This window comes from Antrostomus carolinensis, unplaced genomic scaffold, assembly GCF_000700745.2.
Source record: "Antrostomus carolinensis isolate BGI_N321 unplaced genomic scaffold, ASM70074v2 scaffold558, whole genome shotgun sequence".
NCBI lineage: Eukaryota > Metazoa > Chordata > Aves > Caprimulgiformes > Caprimulgidae > Antrostomus > Antrostomus carolinensis.
This window is the reverse complement of record NW_010332226.1, coordinates 112,778-135,875: the sequence shown is the minus strand read 5'-3', so window position 1 is coordinate 135,875 and position 23,098 is coordinate 112,778. Positions and strand designations below refer to the sequence as shown.

At 34.8% G+C, this 23,098-nt stretch overlaps 1 protein-coding gene across 7 annotated transcripts in view; it reads left to right on the top strand.

Moving 5' to 3' along the window:
- Positions 1-8,865, top strand: part of LOC104529200 (sodium channel protein type 2 subunit alpha) — a 45,885-nt gene extending 37,020 nt beyond the window's left edge. For 3 of the 7 annotated variants that reach the window (XM_010173431.1, XM_010173430.1, XM_010173428.1), the window contains 7 exons: positions 786-908; positions 1,186-1,467; positions 3,618-3,675; positions 4,440-4,573; positions 6,494-6,598; positions 7,009-7,279; positions 7,682-8,865. In XM_010173431.1, coding sequence (XP_010171733.1) covers positions 786-908; positions 1,186-1,467; positions 3,618-3,675; positions 4,440-4,573; positions 6,494-6,598; positions 7,009-7,279; positions 7,682-8,865 — 2,157 coding nt within the window. Of the gene's footprint in view, positions 1-785; positions 909-1,185; positions 1,468-3,617; positions 3,676-4,435; positions 4,574-6,493; positions 6,599-7,008; positions 7,280-7,681 lie in introns of all 7 variants that reach the window. The other 4 variants (XM_029086335.1, XM_010173429.1, XM_029086334.1 and 1 more) reach the window with 2 other exon arrangements.
- Positions 8,866-23,098: the final 14,233 nt, after the last annotated feature.

Here is a 23,098-nt window from a genome sequence, read left to right as displayed (position 1 = left end):
TATTGGAAGGCCGCTATAAGATCTCCCCGGAGTCTTCTCTTTTTCAGGCTGAACACCCCAACTCTTTCAGCCTGTCTTCATAGGAGAGGTGCTCCAGCCCTCGGATCATCCTGGTGGCCCTTCTCTGGACTTGTTCTAACTGGTTTCAAAAATTCTTGTGGATTAGACCCTCTCTTCCAAAAAAGTAATAACGTTAAAAGAGGAAATAAATCTCAAGGCACATTAATTGTACAAAACACAAGCATTTTAGCAAATCCAAAGTAAAATATTTCCTCCTTACATTAACAACGTGCTTTTCTGCAAATGCCCTATTTGGTAGTTACGAAAAGCGAAAGTTGAAATGAAGCTGAGGATGGATTCTGTCTGACATGTATCATTACAGTGTGTTTGGTACATTTCCCCTTCTTTTTGTTAAAACACACCTTTTGAATTTACTGTCTTGGTGAAAGTATATAATTTTTTTTTTTTTTTTACATCACAGAAATGTTACAGTTAGAACTTTTATATGTGGAAGACAGTTCAGAGCTGCTATCAAGAGTTTATCCAAACCGTGCTCATATATAAGGAAGAGGAGGAAATATTGTAAAAAAAAAAAAACCAACACCAAAAAACAAACAAAAAAAACCACCTTGCCTGCACATGCACACACATCCACAGATGTATCCACGTCCTTCTGAACCTTTTTTTGGTATCAAAATCAAGGTTTTCTTCCTTGAGGCATTACATTTGTATTGTGAGGCTATTAAAAAAAATAAAGTTACTTTGTTTTGTTTTGTTTCCTCTAGGTCTCCTTGGTTAGCTTAGTAGCTAATGCCCTTGGTTTCTCAGAACTCAGTGCAATTAAATCCCTCCGAACATTAAGAGCTTTGAGACCCCTAAGAGCTTTGTCACGCTTTGAAGGCATGAGAGTAAGTAAAAGAGAAATAGTGTGTAAAACAAATCAATGAAAATATGCCTAATTATAAAATCATGGAGGAACACTGAACTGCATGTCTGTTTTCAAGGCCGACAGTAGCATGTTTGATTGTATTACGTGTTATTCCTTTTCTGTTGGCACTACTTCAATGTATTTTAGTGTTTTACATTAAATCTTTTGCTATATTTGAAAAAAAAAAAAAGTAATCTTTTTACTGTTCTACATACTGGTTTTATAAAAGCTTTTTTTTTCCTGTGTTTTTTTACTAGGTGGTTGTGAATGCTCTTACTGGAGCAATCCCATCCATTATGAATGTACTTCTGGTTTGCCTTACGTTCTGGCTGATTTTCAGCATCATGGGGGTAAATTTGTTTGCTGGCAAGTTCTATCACTGTGTTAACACCACAACTGGTGAGCAATTCTCACCAGAGGACGTCAGTAATGCAACTGTGTGTAAAAATCTTGCAATCACTGCTGTGGATGTTCGATGGAAAAATGTGAAAGTAAACTTTGATAATGTTGGAGCTGGTTACCTTTCTCTGCTTCAAGTAGTAAGTGTATAAATTCTGATAAATTAATTAATACAATAGCTAGTTTTGAAAAAATGCAGCTAGGATTCATTTTCTCTTATTTGCTTCATGTGTTAAGGCATGTTGACTTAGATTTTTACCATGGTAGTAAAATAGATACATTCTAGGGCTCATCTGATCTTCAAACAAGAGAGCCAACTATTGATTTAGAATAAGTTTTTAAGTTCACTTTTTCCGTTCTCTTCTTTCCCTTTTTATTATTCTTACTAGTCCCACTCCAGTCATTGTCTATTTTTGTCAAGTTGGTGTTTTGGAGATAGTTTTTAGCTTGTTTTTAAACTTTAGATGAGGAGTTGCAGAATTTACTAGTGCTAGATTTCTAAGCACAACCTTTTTTAAAGGCAGCACCTGTAAATTGGAGCCAGTAGGACAGAAACATATATTCCTAATTGGGTTCTCTTGACAAACTGCTTCTGGGAAGATATTTGTGCTCATAAACACTTGGCAATTGTTCCATCTTTAAAAATCTCCAACTCATAGTATTTAATAGCTAGTATTGTGCTAGCAGGCTACTGTCTGATTGCTCCAGGGAGTAACAGTAGCTATTGCTAAATAGCACCAGGCAATTGCATAAATTACAAGTGTAGAGGACAGTAGTGCTTTTAGCTTTTGTAACATACCTTGCATAGAATGGTTCAGCTTTGTAATATTTTCAGTAAACATGGCATTCATACTTTGTTTTTACTTAATATCATAGCTCATAGGAGTAGGTTTGATAAGGAATGGGCTGGATGGCTGAGTCCAGAGATTTACAGTCAGCAGCCTAATGTCCAAGTGGAAACTAGTAACAAGTGGTGTTTCTCAAGGATCTGCATTGAGACCAATATTACTTAATAACTTCATCAATGATGTAGTGGGATTGAGTGCACCCTCAGCAATTTGCAGATGACACCAACTGGATGGTGCAGATGATGCACTTCAAGGAATGGGATGCCATTCTGAGGGTACCTTGGCAGGCTTGAGAAGTGGGCCAGTGTGAATTGGCCATTTACAAGGTCCTGCACCTGGGTCACGGCAATCCCCAGTATCAGTACAGACTGGAGGATAAATGGATTGAGAGCATCCCTGCAGAAGAAGGTCTTGGGGATACTGGTGAATAAAAGATTTGACATGAGATGGCAGTGTGTGCTTGCAGCCCAGAAAGCTAGTCATATCTTGGGCTACGTAATAAGTAGTGTGGCCAACAGATCGCAGGAGGTGATTCTTTCCCTCCACTCTCATGAGACCCCGCCAGCACAAGAAAGGCATGGACCTCTTAGGTCCAGAGGAGGATCAAGAAAAGATCAGAGGGTTGGAACACCTCTCCTATGAAGAAAGGCTGAGAGAGTTGGAGTTCTTCCACCTGGAGAAGAGAAGGATCCGGAGGGACCTTATTGTGGCCTTTCCATACATAAAGAAGGCTTATAAGAAAGACAGAGAGAAAATTTTTACCAGGGCCTGTAGTGACGGGACAAGGGGCAACAGTTTTAAACTGAAAGAGGAAAGAGGATAGATTTAAATTGGATAGAAGAAGATTTTTTTAAAATTTTTTTTTTTTAATGATAAAGTGTTGAGACACATGAACAGTTTGCCCAGAGAAGTTGTAGAATCCCCATCATTGGAAGTTTGTGATGTAGTGAAAGATGTTCCTGCCCATGGCAGAGGAATTGGATTAGATAATGTCTAAAAGCCAAACTATTCTATAAGTCTATTATTTTCTTAAGATTTCTTGAAACTACTTATCTTCTGGAGTTTCTTCTAGAACTATTTTCATATTCTATGTGAAAAATGCCAGCCCACCATGGCTGATTTTCGGAGTCCTCCAGTTTTTTGATAGTCAGAAAGTTAGAACTGAGAGCCTTCTTATAAATTGCAGTCTTTCTATTATGCTCAGATATTGATTGTAACTCATCCCACATAGAGTTTATATGAATTTTCATAAAGTTTTAAGTATTAGGGAAAGTATTCCACAGTAAATTACTTCCTGTGAATACTTTGCTTGTGTCTTACCAGACTTTTAATATTCTTCTTTATTTTTGTGGGTGCAAATACATTGCAGAAGACAATGTTTTATTTAGAATGTTTACAAAATTTGAGTATTGATAGAAGATATTAACAAACTTTGTTTCTAGGCAACATTTAAAGGATGGACGGACATCATGTATGCTGCAGTTGATTCTAGAGAAGTGAGTACAATATAAAATTTACTGAGTGAAAACAAATATAAGATTGATGTAATTCTTGTTGACTTGCAGTTGAAATGAAGTAAATATAAATCTATGCACTATAAAGTAATTAAATGCATATACTTTTAAGAAAAAAATATAGCAGTAGATCTACAAAAAGTATTAGTAATCTAATAAGTAATCTGTAAACAACAAAACTAATGAAATCTGTTTTCCTATTAATTTATGTCACTGAGATTGTACAGGTTGGGAAATAAGTTTTTCCTGTGTCTTCAAAAATAACCCACATAATCAAATAACATCACCTGCTCTAGCTAATCCAGAACTGCAGACTCTGGTGATCTCAAAAAATAAAATAGCTGAGTTTTGCCTTTTTTTCTGTTAATGCTGGTATTTCTTTGCATCTCTCCTCTAGCCAGCTCCAGATTTGTGTAAAGTCCATAGGAAATGAATTGCTTTTGAGACTTGCACACTTCTGTCAAATTTAGTAAGAATGACATGAAACATTAGAGAGGAGCTGGTAGACAGAAGGTGGGGGAATGACAGGTCTATGCGTGCAATTACAGACACCTCTATTAAATAAATTTTGAAGTTCAAAGACAAAGCAAGTGTAGGTTATGCTCCAAAACAGCTGATTTTTTCCCCCCACCTCTTGTCAAAGAGTTGGTGTCCAGCTGGATGCAACTTCTGTTTCTGCTCCGTATTCTGTAATTTATCTTAACTGTTGTTTGTAATGTATTGCTTTTTTTTTCTATGTTATGTAGACAGAGAAACAGCCCAAGTATGAAGCCAACCTATACATGTATATTTACTTTGTTGCCTTTATCATCTTTGGATCATTTTTCACCCTAAACTTATTCATTGGTGTCATCATAGATAACTTCAACCAACAAAAAAAGAAGATAAGTATTACATGTTCCAGTTTCACAACACATTGTTACTGAGCATTCAGCAAATGTATGCAAGGATAAATATGAGTGTCTGAAATTTCTTATTAATAGAAAGAAAAAAAATCAGCTATTAAGACTTCCTTTTATTCAAAGTAATGAAATAATAGTATTTGTTTTTCAAGGTATTTGAAGTAATTTAAACTTACACTGCACATCTGAGTGTCCTTGGCATCCCTGTACAGCCCAATGATATGCTATACATCAGAAAGTTATGTATTGTTTTTCACTTACCCTTACAGTGCTTTGACAAAGCTATGTGAAAATGCAGATGACTTAATTCAAGCAAGTAGATGACAGGGAAGAAGAGAATATGCAAAACTGCAAATACCTAAATTGATAAATACATAATGTGTAGCAGTACTGCAAAGGCCTTCTCAGTTACAAAGAGACTAATACAAACAAGCTGAATGCTGGAACTTCTGCTATATATTCTAAGATTAGAGAGGGTTGGGAAACTGTCTCAATAGCTAGTAGTGAATTTGCAAGAGAAAATAAGTTGTTGACTTCTGAAAATGTGTAGAAATTGTTTCTGTTATTCAGATGAACACAGGATTGTGTCAAGAACTTCAGGAGCATTTAAATAGATTAAAATGCAGACTATGATGACAAATTAAATTCTAAATGCTATTTAAACTATAAATGTTGTCTAAAATCTACAATAGTCATTTTTCTGTACGCATTTGGAGCAGAATCATACTGGAATATTGATTTTTTTAATGTGAGCTAAGTAATAGCAAGATAGTACATAATTTCTTCATTTGTGATTCTAGATGTTTTGGCAAGTTTGATTCATTGTACTGAAAAAATATATTAATAGACTTACTGCAGTGGAAACTTCTAGTAAATCCTTCCACTTGAGATGGGAGTATGCAGCTTTATATGTTGCTTCTTCAGATCCTTTGAGTCTCTTATCTGCAGACCCACATAATATAAAGGATGAGTTTGTGGCTCCAAATCTGATGACATCCTCATCCTCCAAGATAATTGCACCTCCCTTGGAATAATCATCAGGGGCTTCCCTGTACTTAAGAGGAAGGAGGTTCAGTTCTTGACCTTGGAGAGGAAGACTGAGGTTATATATTGGCATTTTTTGCAATCTGTATGTAACGACATGACCTTACTCAGTGATGAGGTGATTATAAATTCTATTAAGTTCACTTAGTAGACACTGTCTACTCTAGTCGTTATGATGTAGAAGGCAGAGAAAGGTTCCTGCTACAGGGCTTTTTCTGGCAGCTTGGTATACGCCTCTTGTACATTTGTAGCTGTTGTCACTGTCACTGAGAAATTAAATACTGCAGATGTCACAAAGGACAAAACTTAGGCTGGGGAAAATTTTATCTACATGCTATTCTTCAGTTTCATGTAGCAAATTAGCAAATACTAGTCACCTGTCTTTTGAATTTATAGATGCACCCATGCTCATAGAAATGTGCAGATCACACTCATTTCCCTGAAGGCATATCAGCTTTCAGTGAATCTTTCTGCTTTTGAAACTTTTTTATTTCTGGTTGATTAATTTACAGTGTGGGGTTTATGATTTTTTAAGTATCTATGGAATGTATATTTTTACAAGGGTTTTTTTTGCACATATTTAATTGAATTAATCAGGTATGTATTTTTTTTATAACAAATACATAGAAGTTTTATGGTTTTGCTCTGTTCCTTAATTTGTTTTTTTGTTGTTTTGGGGTTTTTTTCCCATCAAGACTTGTCAGATATTTTAATAATCTTTGATATAATTACTATATTTTGGTTTTGATAACAATGTGTAAGAATGAATACGTGGTTCATAAAAACCATGTTCTGCAGTGCTGTGAATTAATGAATTTAAAGGCTTGGCTGTAATCAGTTCTATTTTTATTATTTTACCTTGGAGGTCAAGATATTTTCATGACAGAAGAACAAAAGAAATACTATAATGCAATGAAGAAGCTGGGATCCAAGAAACCACAAAAACCTATACCTAGACCAGCGGTAAGAATGCGTGCTCTTCTTGTATCATCTACATTGGGGAAGAAATTGCAGCAGTAAATTGACTATCAAAAAATTTCTCCCTTAAGTCTGAAATGGGTTAGGCCTAAGTCAACTTAGCCCTTCATTCTGAATTTAAACGTGTACATACTTCTGTTCAGCTTTTTTTAAAAATCTCTCAAAACTGTTATGCCTGAGGAAGTGGAGAATCAAAGAAACCTGAAGAAATAAAAGCCTGTTGGGTTTTGAGGGGAAAAAAGAGCTGGCAAATAAAGAAATTACTGGACAGTGCTTTTCTTATGTTTTTCAGCCTTTTGCTTGGTTGTATATTTGGGGGGAAGAAGAAGGAAATGAAAGGGAGGAAAATAATGTACATTATGTACGAGATACTATTGCCTTTTCTCTCCCCTCAGAACAAATTGCAAGGTCTGGTGTTCGATATTGTAACAAAGCAAGCATTTGACATCACCATTATGGTTCTCATCTGTCTCAATATGGTCACCATGATGATAGAAACAGATGACCAGAGTGAAATGATGCAACATATTTTATACTGGATTAACTTGGTCTTTGTTGTCCTTTTCACTGGAGAATGTGTCTTCAAACTGTTCTCACTCCGTTATTATTACTTCACTGTTGGCTGGAATATTTTTGATTTTGTGGTTGTTATTCTTTCAATAGTAGGTAAGAACTTATATTAAAAGTTATATATAGTAAGATGCATTTAATGCTTTTCCTCTGTCAGTTTTTACAGATTAGAGTAAATACTTGATTTTAATTTCTCCTGATAATTTAGGAAATGAAAAGCATGCTTTAGAGTCATAACTTTCTTAATAATTTTATATCTATTTTTATGCTCCTTTTTTGTTGTTTTTGGTGGGGGCTTTTTTTGTTTTGTTTTGTTTGTTTGTTTTCCTAAGATTGCTGGGGTAAAAAGCTAAAATTACTCATAGCAGATAAAATTTATCTCAAATTATAATTTCCAGTAATTCTACAAGTAGAGTTGTTCTTTATGCATACTCTGTTGTGGAAGATGTAAACTGTGATAAAATGTTACCTTTTTAATTTTATTTTTATATTTCACAGGCATGTTTCTAGCTAAGGTGATCGAAAAGTACTTTGTGTCCCCTACTTTGTTCAGAGTTGTACGACTTGCCAGAATCGGTCGAATCCTGCGTCTCATTAAAGGCGCTAAGGGAATCCGCACTCTGCTTTTTGCTTTGATGATGTCTCTGCCTGCTTTGTTCAACATTGGTCTCCTGCTGTTCCTGGTCATGTTTATCTATGCGATATTTGGCATGTCCAACTTTGCCTATGTTAAGAGGGAAGCTGGTATAGATGACATGTTCAACTTTGAAACGTTTGGCAACAGCATGATCTGCCTGTTTCAAATTACCACATCTGCTGGCTGGAATAGTTTGCTAGACCCAGTTCTGAACAGTGGGGAACCAGACTGTGACCCCTACAAAGATAATCCGGGGAGCTCTGTGAAAGGCGACTGTGGCAACCCTTCCGTTGGGATTTTCTTCTTTGTCAGCTACATCATCATATCATTTCTGGTAGTGGTGAACATGTACATTGCTGTTATTTTGGAGAACTTCAGTGTTGCTACTGAAGAAAGTGCTGAACCCTTGAGCGAGGATGACTTTGAGATGTTCTATGAGGTTTGGGAAAAATATGATCCTGATGCAACACAATTCATAGAATATAGCAAATTGTCTGATTTTGCAGCTTCTCTGGATCCTCCTCTTAATATACCAAAACCCAACACAATTCAGCTTATTGCAATGGATCTGCCCATGGTAAGCGGTGACAGAATTCACTGCCTTGACATCTTGTTTGCTTTCACAAAGCGTGTTTTGGGGGAAAGTGATGAGATGGATGCTCTCAGAATACAAATGGAAGATCGGTTTATGGCAGCCAATCCTTCTAAAGTCTCCTATGAACCAATTACAACCACATTGAAACGAAAACAGGAGGAAGTGTCTGCTACTATCATTCAGCGTGCTTATAGACATTATCTTTTAAGACAGTCAGTAAAGAAACTTTCGTTTATGTATCGGAAAGATGGGGTTGATCTGCTTGTCAAAAAAGACATGATTATTGGTAAACTGAGTGAAAACTCACCTCCAGAGAAAATGGATATGTCTGCATCCACCACATCTCCACCTTCTTATGATAGTGTAACAAAAGCAGAAAAAGAAAAATATGAAGATGACAAATCAGAAAAAGAAGACAAGGGGAAAAACAGAAAAGGAAATAAAAAGTAAAAGACAAAGGTTGTCCATGATGAATGTTCACAAGCCTGAGAATATGGCATTTTTATCAATTGCACTCTTATTGGAGGATTATGCCAAAATTACAAGTTTTTACATATTTACCCACTGCTACAGTCGCTGCCTGTAACAAGACAATGACTCTTCACTAGCAAACTCTCAGTCTGTAACAGAGAAACAACCTTGCTGAAGAACAGCTTTTATTATCAGCAGGCACTGATGGAGAGGAGACAAAAAAATTCTGCTTGGACTGTAGGAACTCTTAGTGGAGTGTAAAATTACCAGTCCTAATAAATCTGTGGCTTTTGTGGAGTAAGTGTATCCACTCTGTACATTTCATCTCCTATATATGTTCCCTTTGTTGATTTTCTTTTCATTATCTCATTTGCTTTAATTCACATACCGCTATTTGTAATTCTGCTGCCCTGAGAAAAAAAAAAAACCTAAATGCTCTTGCAGAGGAACACAAATGTCAGGAGTATGTAATTATGGCATCATAAGGTGAACATGGTTGTCCAAGCCACTTCTAAAAGCAGAAAACCAAGACTCCACATTATTGAACCTCAGGATCTAGATCAAATCCACAGCAAATGATTAAAAAAAACAGAGTATAGATAGAGAATTTATCAGAAAACAAAACAAGGGAATAATTTTCACAGAAAAGAGGTTGGTAGTTTAGTCTCTTGGTTTTAATATACTTACGTTTAATATTTTTTAGTGATTCTTAAATTATTATACAGGTCATTTCAGATATAGTGGTTTAAATAAATGATGCTACACATGAACTCCTGTTTTGAAAAACATGAAACTATGAAAAAAAGAAGTTACTTTCAATGTCCAAAATACCTCATAATTCCTGAGAGATCTAAACAGTTCTTTTCACAGAAAAGCTATGAATGCCAAATTATGCCTAGAGGGAATTACTGAGATAAAGTTGTAGCTTTTTTTTTTTTTTTAATCTGTAGACCCTGTAATTTCATGAGTAGCTACCATACTTCATTCCAAAGACGATTTCTGCACTTCTTTTTTCACATTAATATATCCCACTTAGGACAATAATCAAAGCTACGTGTATAAATTGATAGCAAAGTACCTTTTGGGACAAATACTACCATAATGTATACCTCAGACTTAAATTACTATACTTTGGAAGGATAGGTCATGCCAGAGACATAAAATATGTACATTAGAGGTGGTTTTGACCCTCTGTGGCACTTTGGTCAGGTTTCCACTATATGTAATGCAGTCTCCCATAGAAAGCTGAGATGACCAAAAGGTTGTACTTAAATACTCTTTGCCCTGCATTGTGGTTCAGATTACTTTTTTTATCAAGGCTGACACTATATGTATCCTCTGTTATTTAATCAGTTGTTTTACACAGTGGTACCTGTTTGAACAAAGAGACAATGACCTAAGTACTGTATTTATTGCATCATGTATGTACCCTAGTAAGTGTAGCTTATAACACTTCAGTAGTTAATACGATATATTCTGTAATATTCCAAATAATTGTGGAGCTTTGACTGATGCATGCTTGCTGCTATTATCCTACAGCTATTAAAGTCTAAGATGGGAAGACATGTGAGTGGTAAAAAGAAAAAAAAACTGTTCGACAAGACCATCATTCCTCATTCCAGTAAGCAATAGTTTGCTGCTATTATAGATTTTATTTTGTTTGAGTTTTGTAATCAGCAAATATACAGTAAATAACCAGACTACACAGGAGAAATATATTGCTTAACATGTGGGGCTAGAAAAATACTTTTATAATATATAATCTATTGATCTATTCTTGTTATTTTATAACATTTTCTACGTACTATAAGAAACTAAACATATCTTCGTGTTGTTAGTAATTTTTATTGCTGTCTATCTGTGACACATTAGCATTGGGAAACCCAAGATATAATGTGAATTGGTAATTGCAAGTTTCTTCTAATTATATTAAACATATTTTAATAAGTAATAATTTTAAAAGAAATGGACAGTACAGTTCTTTTTCCGATTGGTAGGTGTTTGTATGTGAAACAAGATAGAAGGGTTTCTTTTGAAATTATAATCCTATCTGTCAATTTTCAGGGTAATCTTAGTCATAGAAACATTACTTTTCCCTGGTGTTAGTCTCACACTGTCTGCTTTTCTTATTGATTCACACTGCAGTAGAATAACTTTAAATATAATTTGTTATTCAAAATCTTTCTTCATGAGAATGAATAGTGAACTTGTGTAATGGACAGTGGAATACCTTGCATTTCTTACAAAAGAACTAGAATATGGATGGGCTCCTGCTTTTATAGAAACTATTGGCTCATAGTGTACTGATGAACTGCATGCAGGAAGTTGTTTTACCAAAAATAACTACATTGCTAACAACCCAAAAGAATAAAGATAACCTTTTTATATACTTATTTTAGTATTTGTGTTTTTATTGTATGAAGTTTATACAGCTTAACGAGTAATGGATGGTAAAATTAAAGGGGGACCACTTTAGCAATGAAGAAATGTGGTGTAGATATTTAGATCACATGTTGCTTTACAACTTGGAACAATATCAACTTGTCACCATACAGATGAAATGAAATGCTTACGTTGTCCTGATCAGAGAAGTTTGTCTAGCATTCAGAAAAGAATCCCATTCCAACTGTGTGGTTTTCTGTCAGATTTTTGAGTTACTCAGGAAGAGCTCCTATGGTGTCCTCTGGTGGCCAAGTCCAGTGGAGAATGTCTCCACATTCTTGCTGATCCAGCAGATCGTGAGGTAACTGATGCCTTTACAGAGCACAACAAGCATGGTCCCTGGCAAGAGGTTACTACATAGAGGTGGCAGGATATGGGGCAAGGTGTGGGTAGGTGGACCTGTGCATGGAGTAATTAATGCATTTTTTTCCATTCTCATTTCTGTTGTGAAAAGTACCTGCTGTATACTTGGGCCAATATGGCTCACAGGAAAAAAAAAAATCTCAAGTATGTTGTGCTTTGAAGGACAAGGTGTATGTTTTTAGTAACTGTCTGATTTGAATTAAAACTTTTTTAAAAAAATCCAGAATATTTTTGGTTTAGGTTTTTTTTTTTTAATACCTTAGTTGCTAACAGTAATTACACAAAGTAATAATGTAGGCGCTTTAAAAAATCTTGGTCATACTCTTGAATTGCTGTTTAAAAATCAATATTGTTTTAAGTCAGTACTGTACAGGTATGTAGTTAACTTCAAAATTCTATGTGGAATAAGCATGAAATTTGTATGTAATAATTTTTCTACAAATTTGGTAGTGTGCAGAAGTATATGAGGTAATTTATAAAATCATTGTACCCTATAAAATTTCTAACATTGTTAACGTTATGTTTATTGAAACCAAAATCCAGCTGAAGTCACTCTCCATTTTTGTTGACTGAAATTCTAAACTTTTTGGTCCTTTTCTAAAAGATAAATATATTTTCACATTTCAAGTTTATATATTTGAATAAACTTGTATCCTTGTATATTTCTTTGAAATTATTCCAGTATACGTGGAATTTATTTGCCTTTATGGAAGACACAGTTGACTTGTATTCTTCCTCATTAACCTGGAGGTATAAAATACATAGATGTTTTAATGATGATGTAAGACAGATGTTTCAGTGTAATGGGTCAGTCATATTGGTACGCAAAGCATTAAGCAAAATTCTTAGAGCAGGAGGATACCGTACTTTCTTACTGTCCTAGTCACAGACAATGAAAAATTAATAAGAAAAGATCCCTCAAAATTTTCTCAGAAATGACTGTTCTTTACTTTCTCTTACCTGCCCAGGAATGTAAGTATATTTTATTTTATAAAGGTGCCATCAACTCCCTGCACTAAAAGAAAGAAAAATCCAAACTATATTAGGACATAAAAGGGGGAAAGTTCTGAGGTTTTTTTTAAAGTAAATGGCTTTACTCAACTCCATAACAAAACTCTGTTTCATTTCTGAGGACAAGACTTCTGCATCCAGCATACAAAATTAGTGTATGGGGTGGTGTTTGGTTTGGTTTGGTTTGGGTTTTTTTTTTGTAGAGAGGCCTGAAATATGTCCAGGGGGTTGTTTGTATTATTTTTAAGGGGAAGTGTATATTGCTGAGTACCATAAATACAGAGTATCTCTCCTCTAGCTTTTAGCAGCATAGAATTTATAATAAATTGTTAAACGTGACTGCATCCAGTAGAGGGCACAAAGACCTGCCAGATGATCATCATCGTACTGTGCCTGGTGTCAGCCACAGAAAGAATCCAGAGATACAAGTTGCAGTCACAGGCACAGGGGATAGTGTACAGCTTTCTAGAGGATGTATAGGCTTTTATACTTGTTATGTTCTAGTGAACTAATGCAGCTACAACATGATAATCCAGCTTGTTGTGTAAAGATAACTTTGTTGGTAATACTTTTTTCACTGGACCAGCATTTTTTTGATTTAGGTTCTGTACCCCGTAGGGCATATGGCCTTATATCCAGAGTTGGCACCACATTGGTTAAAAACTGCCACACTTATCAAAGCCTACTAAAATATAGCTGAAGGGTGTTGATGCACTGGGGAATTTCACAGATAACATTATTTATTTAATTCCACGCTGCACCTATGAAACAGACCCAGCCTCCTAAAATAATCACATATGAAAGTATCTATCTGTCTCATTTTCATGGCAAACAGTCATAAATAACATGAAGTATTATTAAAAATGTAATGGGTTTTTTAGACATAGAAAATTCTGACGATACTCATTCTATAGGATATATTTGGAAAGGCTTATCTAGCTTTATAATGCATTAGGAGAAGTAATCTGAAATATCTGCAGTGTTGGAATATTTAAAGGCTCACAAACCTCTGCATTAGCAACATCATTTTCTGTGGGGGATGGTACCCATTTCTCATTCTCTGAGCACAGCTAGGTTTTGTCTATGTGATACAGCATGCAGTCTCTGTTACTTAGCATATTTTATTTTTCCTTGCTGATCAGTGGGAGCTTCTGCACAGTGAAACAGACATATCCTAGTGCTTGCTTAAAAAAAAAAAATAAAAAAAAAAATAAAAAAATCATACTGCAGTGTAACCCAAGCACAGTAAACTGCGGCATATTCTCTTCCCTCCAGAGAGGGAAAATTGGATGCTGAAGCACACATGATCTCTGCTGCAAGAAAAGCTTATGATGAAAATAAGGAATGACACTTCATAAACAATTTATAACAATCGAAGCCAGCAGTGCTAGACATGCTCTGCACTTGCATTTTCTATTGTCTTAGAAGCACGTTATTTTCTCTTTAGCAGCATTCTTTATAATAATCTTTGTAGAATCAGACAGCTGATTAAAAAAACCCCCTCAATATGCTTTTCAGAAAATGTGTATCTGAAACAGAATATAATAAGCTGTTTTAATTTTCAAAGTTATAAGTATCCGTAACATTAATGTTCAAAAAGGGTCAGAAAATTACATGCTGTATTGCTATTTGCAGTATTGCTTTATAAAAATGTCATGCTTCCAGATACCATAGCAACCCCTGTCATGTGGTACTTTCTGATTGCCAAACTGTACAGTAGCTTTATGCCCATATTCTGCAGCAATACTTGCATTAATGTCTGTATATAATGTTTAGTAAATACTGCATCTGTATCCACCACACAAGGCGAACTGGACTATGCCAGCAATGATCACATTCATGGTCACAATATTCACAATAATAGATGTTGTGAATCCCTGTAACATTTTTATTGTCTTAACTTCTTGATGGTTTTGATGGCTATCAAATTTAATGTATAAAGGTTCATGCAGCATTGCTGCAAATACTAGTAGATTTATTTATATAAAAGGAAAGCACTTGCTCATGCTCTAACTGTGTAAGATTGGAAATTGGATGCGATTTATGTGGTGATGAATTGGTGGGCAAATAAATGCAGGCTCCTGATAGTCTCTGTCTGGAGCTGCATATACATCCAAGAAACAAAACTGTTTGGGGAGTGATGCTCAAGAGCATGCTGAACTCACCAGCTTTACTCTTCTTGCCATTGTTCCACCATGTTGCAACAATCTTTTAGAATTTTGTTACTTTTGTATTTAAATTAAAAGAAGAAGGAAGTGAGAATGTTTGTGCTGAAAGGATAGTAGCCAATGGCAGATACAGAGAAAACATAAAATGTTAACATGATTTTTCTACTTTTATTTTAGGATTAAAACCTTTATTTCACAATTGAATTCTACCTTGTATAAGGAGAGCTTCAAACACAGGAAATTTCAAAAGGTAAATAGAATAACTGATGACAGGAAAGGAAATTACAGTGCAAATATTACAGGAAGGTTATTAATATAAAATCTTTTGCAGAAGTTAATTGGAAGCTGATACACTCTAAAATGAAAAGGTTGTACCAGAGAACCTGGCAGTGAGGAAAATGTGCAGCAGAGTACGATTGTCTTGGCATAAGTGAATCTGTTTTGCTTCTGTGGTCAGAGAGGAAACTTCATACTAAAACCTAGGATCAAAAAATACTTTCTACATCTGTTAATATTCAAAAGGTATCTATGTGTACGTACCCTATTTATTCATGTCTATTATTTATTATATAAACTTCTTTAATGATTTTGGGGTGTAAAAAAATCTCCTCAATTTTCTTAAGAAAAAGAAAAGTGGAAAAGGCATAATAGGAGGGCATGCAGGCTCAACTTTCCCTTATTACTTGGTACCTACTTGCACTCCAGCTTCTCTTTTCCTGTTCCACTATCAGTTCCTTTGCATGACATGAAGATTTCACATGACAATTGAGACTGAAGTAGTGTGAATGAACTCCTTTTAAAAATGCATGGTGAAGTAAAATAAAATATCCTAGCCTTGTCAATAATATACTGTCAAAAAAACCCCCACTCTATTGTGCAGTTTCTTAGCTTTTAAAAATTTCTGGGCTGTTAAGTCAAAGGAACTGAATCTCAAAGATTTTCTCAGTATTCCTTCATATAGACAGTGTTAAAAAAAACCCAAAACAGAACAAAAAAAGCAAAAAACCCCACCATTATTCGGAGCTGCATTTAGTCTACAAGATCTGACTCTGGTTTTGCCCTCATTCTCATGAAAGTGTATTTGTGGAAGTCTCAAGGAAGAACAGGTAAGTAGACCCAAAGTATGCCATGTTGGCAGCAGTGCCCATATGTTTTCAATTATACCTAAAAACCCCCTAATTTCTCAGTATATCCACTTCAAACATTAGATCTCGATTGAAAACTACTGAAGAAGAAGAAAAGTCTTATACAACAGCTTCCCATAGAATTTAAATCAAACCTGTACTGACTTAATTGTTTTCCAGTTATGGATTTCCTAAAAGATAAATATTTCTACTTTTTCTCTTCTAGCTCTGTAGTCTAAATAATGATACTCTGTCTTTACCCTTTGATAAGAGAGTTGCTTCTTTATTGCCTTGTCTAAGGAAGAGTACAAGACATGCCTTCGAAAGTACAATATTGGGGAAGGACATTAATTTTTCTCAAGATGGCTTTGCCAAACAAAGACTGGCAACATATGCCATTACTGCTCATCTTTGATGTAGAATATATAAAAGAGGTTACAGATTTAGCATTATTTTGCTAAAGATAAGTAAGATTTATGATCTAAAGGTAAATCATGCAGGGAGAAGACTTTAAAAAATGAATTTAAGAGGATCTCATTAGACGTGTATCCAAAAGACAAGTTTCTGAAATGTTATTTGTATATAAAAGTGTAACAATAATAATAATAATATTGTATAACCTCTGGAGTTCAAGGTACTGGAAGGAAGACATGCATGTAGAGGAATCGACAGGAAAGATTTCAGAGTCCAACAATGAATATAAATTTATCTCTAATGATGAAAAGTTAATCTCAAAAACATCTTTTTTCATTTTTTGCTGCAACTAAGTTTAAGCAGAAATCACTGTCATTCATTTGTTTAATATTATATCAATATATTGCTTTTTCTGTTCACAGTTGGAATTGTTGGAAGATATCAACTGGCATATTGGAAAACCAGCTATTGGAAATAGCATCATTTTAGTGAGATAGGACAAGCATTAATAATATTTAATGGATCCTTCTGTATGAAAAGAATGTGAATAAGCCCTTCTAACTGCTATCAAGTCCATTAGCAATTAGTCAAGAATAAATTAGCCTACACCTAGACTACCAAGGTTAGATTGCCATGTCATTGTCATGATAACCCAGATTAATTAACAATAATACTATGCCTATTTCTATTATAACTAATAGAAATTTTAAAATAGATTTCATTGACAGCTGACAGATACTGGGAGAATTTATTGGTTTTAACTTACCAGCATTACTGTAAAACAAAAAATATAACCCCACTTTAATTCTTTTCTTGTATTAGGACTTCCTGTTCTTGTATATAAAATGTGGATTTCTGCAAGATCGATCACTAAAATTCATAGATTTGCTGTATAAAATATAGCATCTCTAATAGCTTGATTTCAGTCTACTTTCTTGATTTATTGTCAGTTTTCTGACAATGTAAGAGAAATGAAAGCAATTACTTCAAGTACACGAGACCTATCTTTACAAGGCAGCATTTTAGAACTGCCTCTTACTAAAATAAATAGACAGTTAAGGTGTACAGAAGTTCTACTGTGCTTTTTCTAATATCTACAGTTGTCACTGTTATTCTTTCAACAACTGATGATTGTGACTCTTTCAAAAGTAAGACTTCTTAGATAAGGGATTTAACTTTTTTTTTATGGATGGGTCTTTTCAAAATCTTTCTCAGTAATTTTCAGGGGATAGAATTATGTGCCACAAACTGGAAAGAGGTGTTTATTGGTTTTAGATATTATTCGAATCTTGCTAATATTTGTTTTGATAATGTTTCTTTAATATTAAAGAATGTCGGCTTCTGCCAGCAGTTAATTTTGGCACGCTGCTGTCTGTGATGGTCTCAAGACTAAGACAATTTGTGTGTTGTCGTCATGTTAGTTAGATGCCAGAGTGTGCATACAGCCTAGTCCTACTGTCTTGCCTAGTTTTCTGACTTTTACCTTTTATCATTTTCAGTGATTTAATATGTATTGGAAATGTCTGAATGTTTAAAAAATATTCCCCTGAAGCATGGGAAGCCAGGTCTAAGGTTTGAGAAGGAGCTAAAAAATAGCAGCTATATTGAGGTATTTTTGAGAACCTGATGTCTGTGCATTCATAACAAATCTAGAGAAAGAGTATATAAAAACTTACATTTTGCTAAAAAAGAAAAAAGTAAAAACTGATAAAATCTTAAAATACAATCTGTTGACTTCTTATTTCTCTCCCTTATCTCAGAGTAGAATTTTTCAGAGGACAACCACCTGATTAAAGCCCGGGAGAAATGGAGATGAACAGAAGTGAATATTAAAACTTCTCATGAGGCTCAGGTCTACTCGTATAGCAAAGTTTAAAAGTTAAGAATTAAGAAAATCAAACTCACTTTTATGGAAGTGCTTTATCTGTAAAGGCAAGGGCAGCAGATGTGCATAGGTGGTTTAAGTTTCAAAAATCTAGTAAAGGAAATATTTAAAAGTATTTTGAAACCTAAAACCAAAAGCAGTCTTCAAGGTCCTGTGTAAGAGTTTAATCTGAAGTGTGTCATTCTCAGTATGAATTTTGTCATAGATTTCTGCTCTTAAGTTTTTATTTGTGTAGGTGAGATGCATTTGAAATGCATGTCCCTTTGGTTGAATGGGGATTTCAGACCAAGTACAGCAGTTTTTGTTCAAATGCTCAGTAAGAAGTCTGTTTTTGGAGGAAGTGGGAGTTGGTGTACCATAGTATGTTGCATCTCAAATCCTGTTTCAGATGCCCAAATTCTTTTGTAGTCCTCAAGTTTTGGTTTTAGGATATCAAGTCCAGTGAAAAGATCTATTAGAAGGCCAACTGTAACTGAACCAAACAACGGATTAAATTATTTAATGTGAGTTCTTTCTCAAGTCTGATAGTACTCCTCTCCACAGGAAAAGAATTGAGATGCATGTCTAACAGTTGAAAAAAAATATGAGAAGTTTCAAAATTAATGTAGCAGCCATTTGATTTGAAGGGGTCAATACATTTACCTTTAATGCCACGTTCAAGAGCCTATACCTATTCCTCCAGACATTGGTCCTTTTCCCTTCTGACTTTAAGGCAGCTCTAGTAGAGTATAATGCAGTCTCCGTCTCTTTTCCTTCTCCTGCTCTATTCCCAGTCTGGAAGACAGAAGAGTCACTTTTCAAGCAGGAAGAGCAGAAATCTATTGCAGCAGATGGTTCAAACAGTGGAGCTGAAGAGTAATTGGATCAGCTTTAGCAGTTATTTCATATATGACAGCACCAGCAAATGGTGGTATGTAACCTCATTAGCAAATAGACTGCAGCAGCAATTAGAATGTTAAAGAGTGAAGAAAGAAGGCATTGTTATTTAGAAAAATAAACTAGAGACAAGTTGAAGTCTTCTAGGTTTTATAGGTAATTGTATTCCACATAAAACTATAGCTCTGTGTATGTATTATTTGAAAAGTGGATGCACAGTACTCGGCCCTCCCTTGTGGGGATAGAAGACACTCTAGAAGTTATTTTAAAAACTTTGAAACATGACAAAAATGCTACCTTAAAATGTTTAACTGTAAGCAAAAGCAGGTAATAGTTCATACTGAGACTGATAATGAACGTACTTCCTACTTGTATTTATTTTTTTTCATATAGATAAGTTGGTTCTATCCTTTTAAAGTATGTCCCATCTGATGAAAGTGATGGGGAATTATGGAAAGTATCTGGTTTATTCATAACCTTGTGAGAGTTTCTTTAGGTTTGACTGCATTTTCTTAACTGTTTCAAGAGCATAGTTAATATCATGGCGATTTCAGATACGAACTTCTCTAACACTTTAAAAGTTTTCTTATGGTGCCTAATGACTTTTCTAAATTCTTGATAATCTATACTGCACTAAGTGTATTTAAAAAAAAATTAAAAAATAGAATCTGGCAGACCCTAATCTAAATTTCTAATCTTTCTGAGGGTTATGGTTTAACAGCTGAGTTGTTGGTCTGGAAAACCCTTCTTGGAGATCACTGGTTGCTGGCCATTTTGGTAGTGAGAAACCTGGAGGCACCTTTGATGCCAAAAAGCTACCAAATATATTATCAGGCTAATCTAGGGTTTAGCTGATTCCCTGGATGAGAGACTCACCAGTCTGTTGCTTTCTGATTCTTCCCAGCCTGTTCATTGCAGATGCAATGGATAAGTCGTAGTAGTTACCAAGCAGGTAGAAAATTCTGTCTTTCAGCACACCTCAAACAAGAGCACAGTATCTTAATCCTTTAATACATATGTTTTGAAAGCACAACAATTAGTAAGTCATTCCTCCAACCTGCACACAGTGATGAAAGCCTTGAGTGCAGAACTGGCAAACTCTGTTGTTGGTGAGGTGGGGTTACTACATCACAGTTTTCTGCTCTTTACTGTTTACCAGGTTATGAGGTGAGGGAAATACAGGAAGAGATGGAAAGGAAGAGGAGAAGCAACTCAGTTCAGAAAGCTCATGAGAAGGTGGGCAGAATAGGGAAAAACACAAAGGAAAGGGACAAAAGGAAGTTGGGTATTAACTTCTGTTCCAGACTGTCAAAGACTGAATTAGCTAAACTGGTTTATGACTGGTATTATAGGCAATCCACTGTATAATTTAGCATTAAGAAAAATGATGTAATGAGTCCACTGAAAATACGAAAATTTTTCAACTTTATTTCAGTGAGGGGATTCTTTGCGATAAGGATTAGATAAACTTTCTTTGTTTTTATAAAATACATGTGCAAATGCTTGCTGACTTGTCGATTAAACATTGACTAATATGGTATGTTGTTATCTTTTTCTGAATTTTCATCTCTACCATAATTTCTAAGTTATAAACTGATGCTCATTAAAAAAAAAAAAAAAAAAGAAAAAAAGAAAAAAACAACCCCCCAAACCAAAAACAAACCACAAAAAAACAACCACACAAAAACCTAAGAAGGTATTTGCAGAAACTTGGAAACTCAACACCATTGTATCATACTTTATGACTAATGAACAACTTGTTTGCAGACACCTAATATTTCAAGATTCAGTTTATTATTTAGCTTTCTGTTCTGTTAAGGAGATTATCTTAAAAACACCATTGTCTGATATTTTATTGCTGTAAACTGTGTCAGAAGCATAGATGTGTCCCCTCGTATCAACTCCTATTTTCTTTTATAAGTTTAATCTCAATAATTCAAATATAGTCAGGAGTAGCTTTTGCTTGTATAACTTTTATTTCCATGCTGCAGCTAGTTTTATAGCCTCAAATGCATGATGCAAAATGTCTTAATTGTGTCTTTCAGTCATTTTACTTTCTGTACAGGAATTATTTCCTTCAAGGTCTTGTCTACTCAGAAAACTGCTTTCTTGTTCTTTCAGCATCTCGTATTTGACACCTCCAAAGGCTACTGCATGTGTAGCTACTGATTTATCAGCTAGTCATTTTGTCTAACTGTAAGAGAAATAAAAGTGTAGGCTATCAACTTCACTTACTCCTGAGTGATGATTTTTAAAATTGGATACTTTATAGCCCTTCTTAAGAGTTACCTCTCCTTACCCAATCTTGCCACAAATAATTAGATAAAAGTATGACTACAATACAGTCCATAAATAATATATAGTGCCACCTCTTAATATGTGCTCATTCTGGTTATTCCAGTTTCCAAAAACACTGTTTTTTGACAATGAATGTTTAGAGGGGCGTAAAGGTAGAGAAAGCCAACACAAGCTAATCCATTTTAGAAGAAGACAACTTTGCCCCAGTTCCAAGCAGAAAAATTTCATGTATTACTCAGTTTTAGTATATGGAACTCTATTTTTGTCTGACATGAAACGGTACCTTGACAGGGGGACAGTGAGATGGCAGTAGGGTGGGTGGGTTAAGGCAGAGGCAGTGACCTAGTAAGTGTAGGAGGATAACCCAGCATTGTGGCTCAGCTACAAAATGTCTGGGAGCAATTACCGTAGACTACTGATGTGATAACTTTGGTATCTGGTAGTTGTATAAATTCCAGGGTCAGGGGTAAGATGTCATCGATTCAGTGAATTTACCTTCACTTTCAGATTGACTTTCATCTTTTGGTTGCATCTCCCTGTATTATTAATTCCATGAAGACCTGTGAATTTTTAGATTCATGTAAATAAAATGGTTTAGGTTGGGTTTCTTTCTGGATTTTTCCTGGAGTGTGCATGAGAAATGATTAGTGAAGAATACATAGAATAAAGGGATTAATATGATTTCCTATTGCGGATTTGAATATCCTGGAAGTGCGTCATGCATAAGTATCTTTGCCATAGCCATGTTTTCCAGGGATCAGAAGAGATTTTTTTTTTTAAGGAGTTTTTATTCAATTAAAGAAAAGTCTTTGGATTCCAGAGATCTTTTTATGAAGCATAATGTCTTCATGACTTTTTTTTATAAAATAGGCTGTGCATATGTTTGTTACCATGCAGATGATTTTTTTAAAAAATTATTTATACAGTAATTGTTCTTAAGTAATTTAGAGTCAAAATCAGGGATTTGTATTTTTTTAATTACTTCTTAATGTCTGACAGGACAGATAATAATATCAAGATGTAATGTCCCATGACGTGTTTTTCTTTTTAGCATCTTGCCACCCCACCTCTAATGGCTTTTTATCATTTTTGGCTGCTTTAGCCCACCAACCTGAGTCATGCCATCAGAAAGCAGATTGTACCTAAGCTGAATGCAAGGACTGCCAGATGGTGATTTTTTTTTAAGTCAACCTGATAGAGTTATCTCACATTTGTGAGCAACTGTGAGAAATTCTCCCTCCCTCAAAATCCTTATCAATAATTAAATTTGAGAAATTCACATTTTAGCAGTAATAAACCTTTTGATAACATGCATATATTCACTTCTTTGAATAACCATTGTTTCTGATAGGAATATCTAAGCCATGCATCTGAAAATAATTGATTAACCTAATTCATACATATATCTAGTAATTACATATGCCTCTTAAACTAGTAAGAGAATAAAAATTTATTTTCTTAGCTTTAAAGGATTTAATCAAAGCAGTACTCCCCTACAAATGAGTAGAATATTCCTCCCTCATCTTTGGGCTGTCTGCCAAGATTCCTGAGTATGGCAAAAAAATTAGACTGAAGGCTTTAAAATTAGATCTTACCTGTCTCTCCAAAAATGCTAATAAAATGGAAAAAAA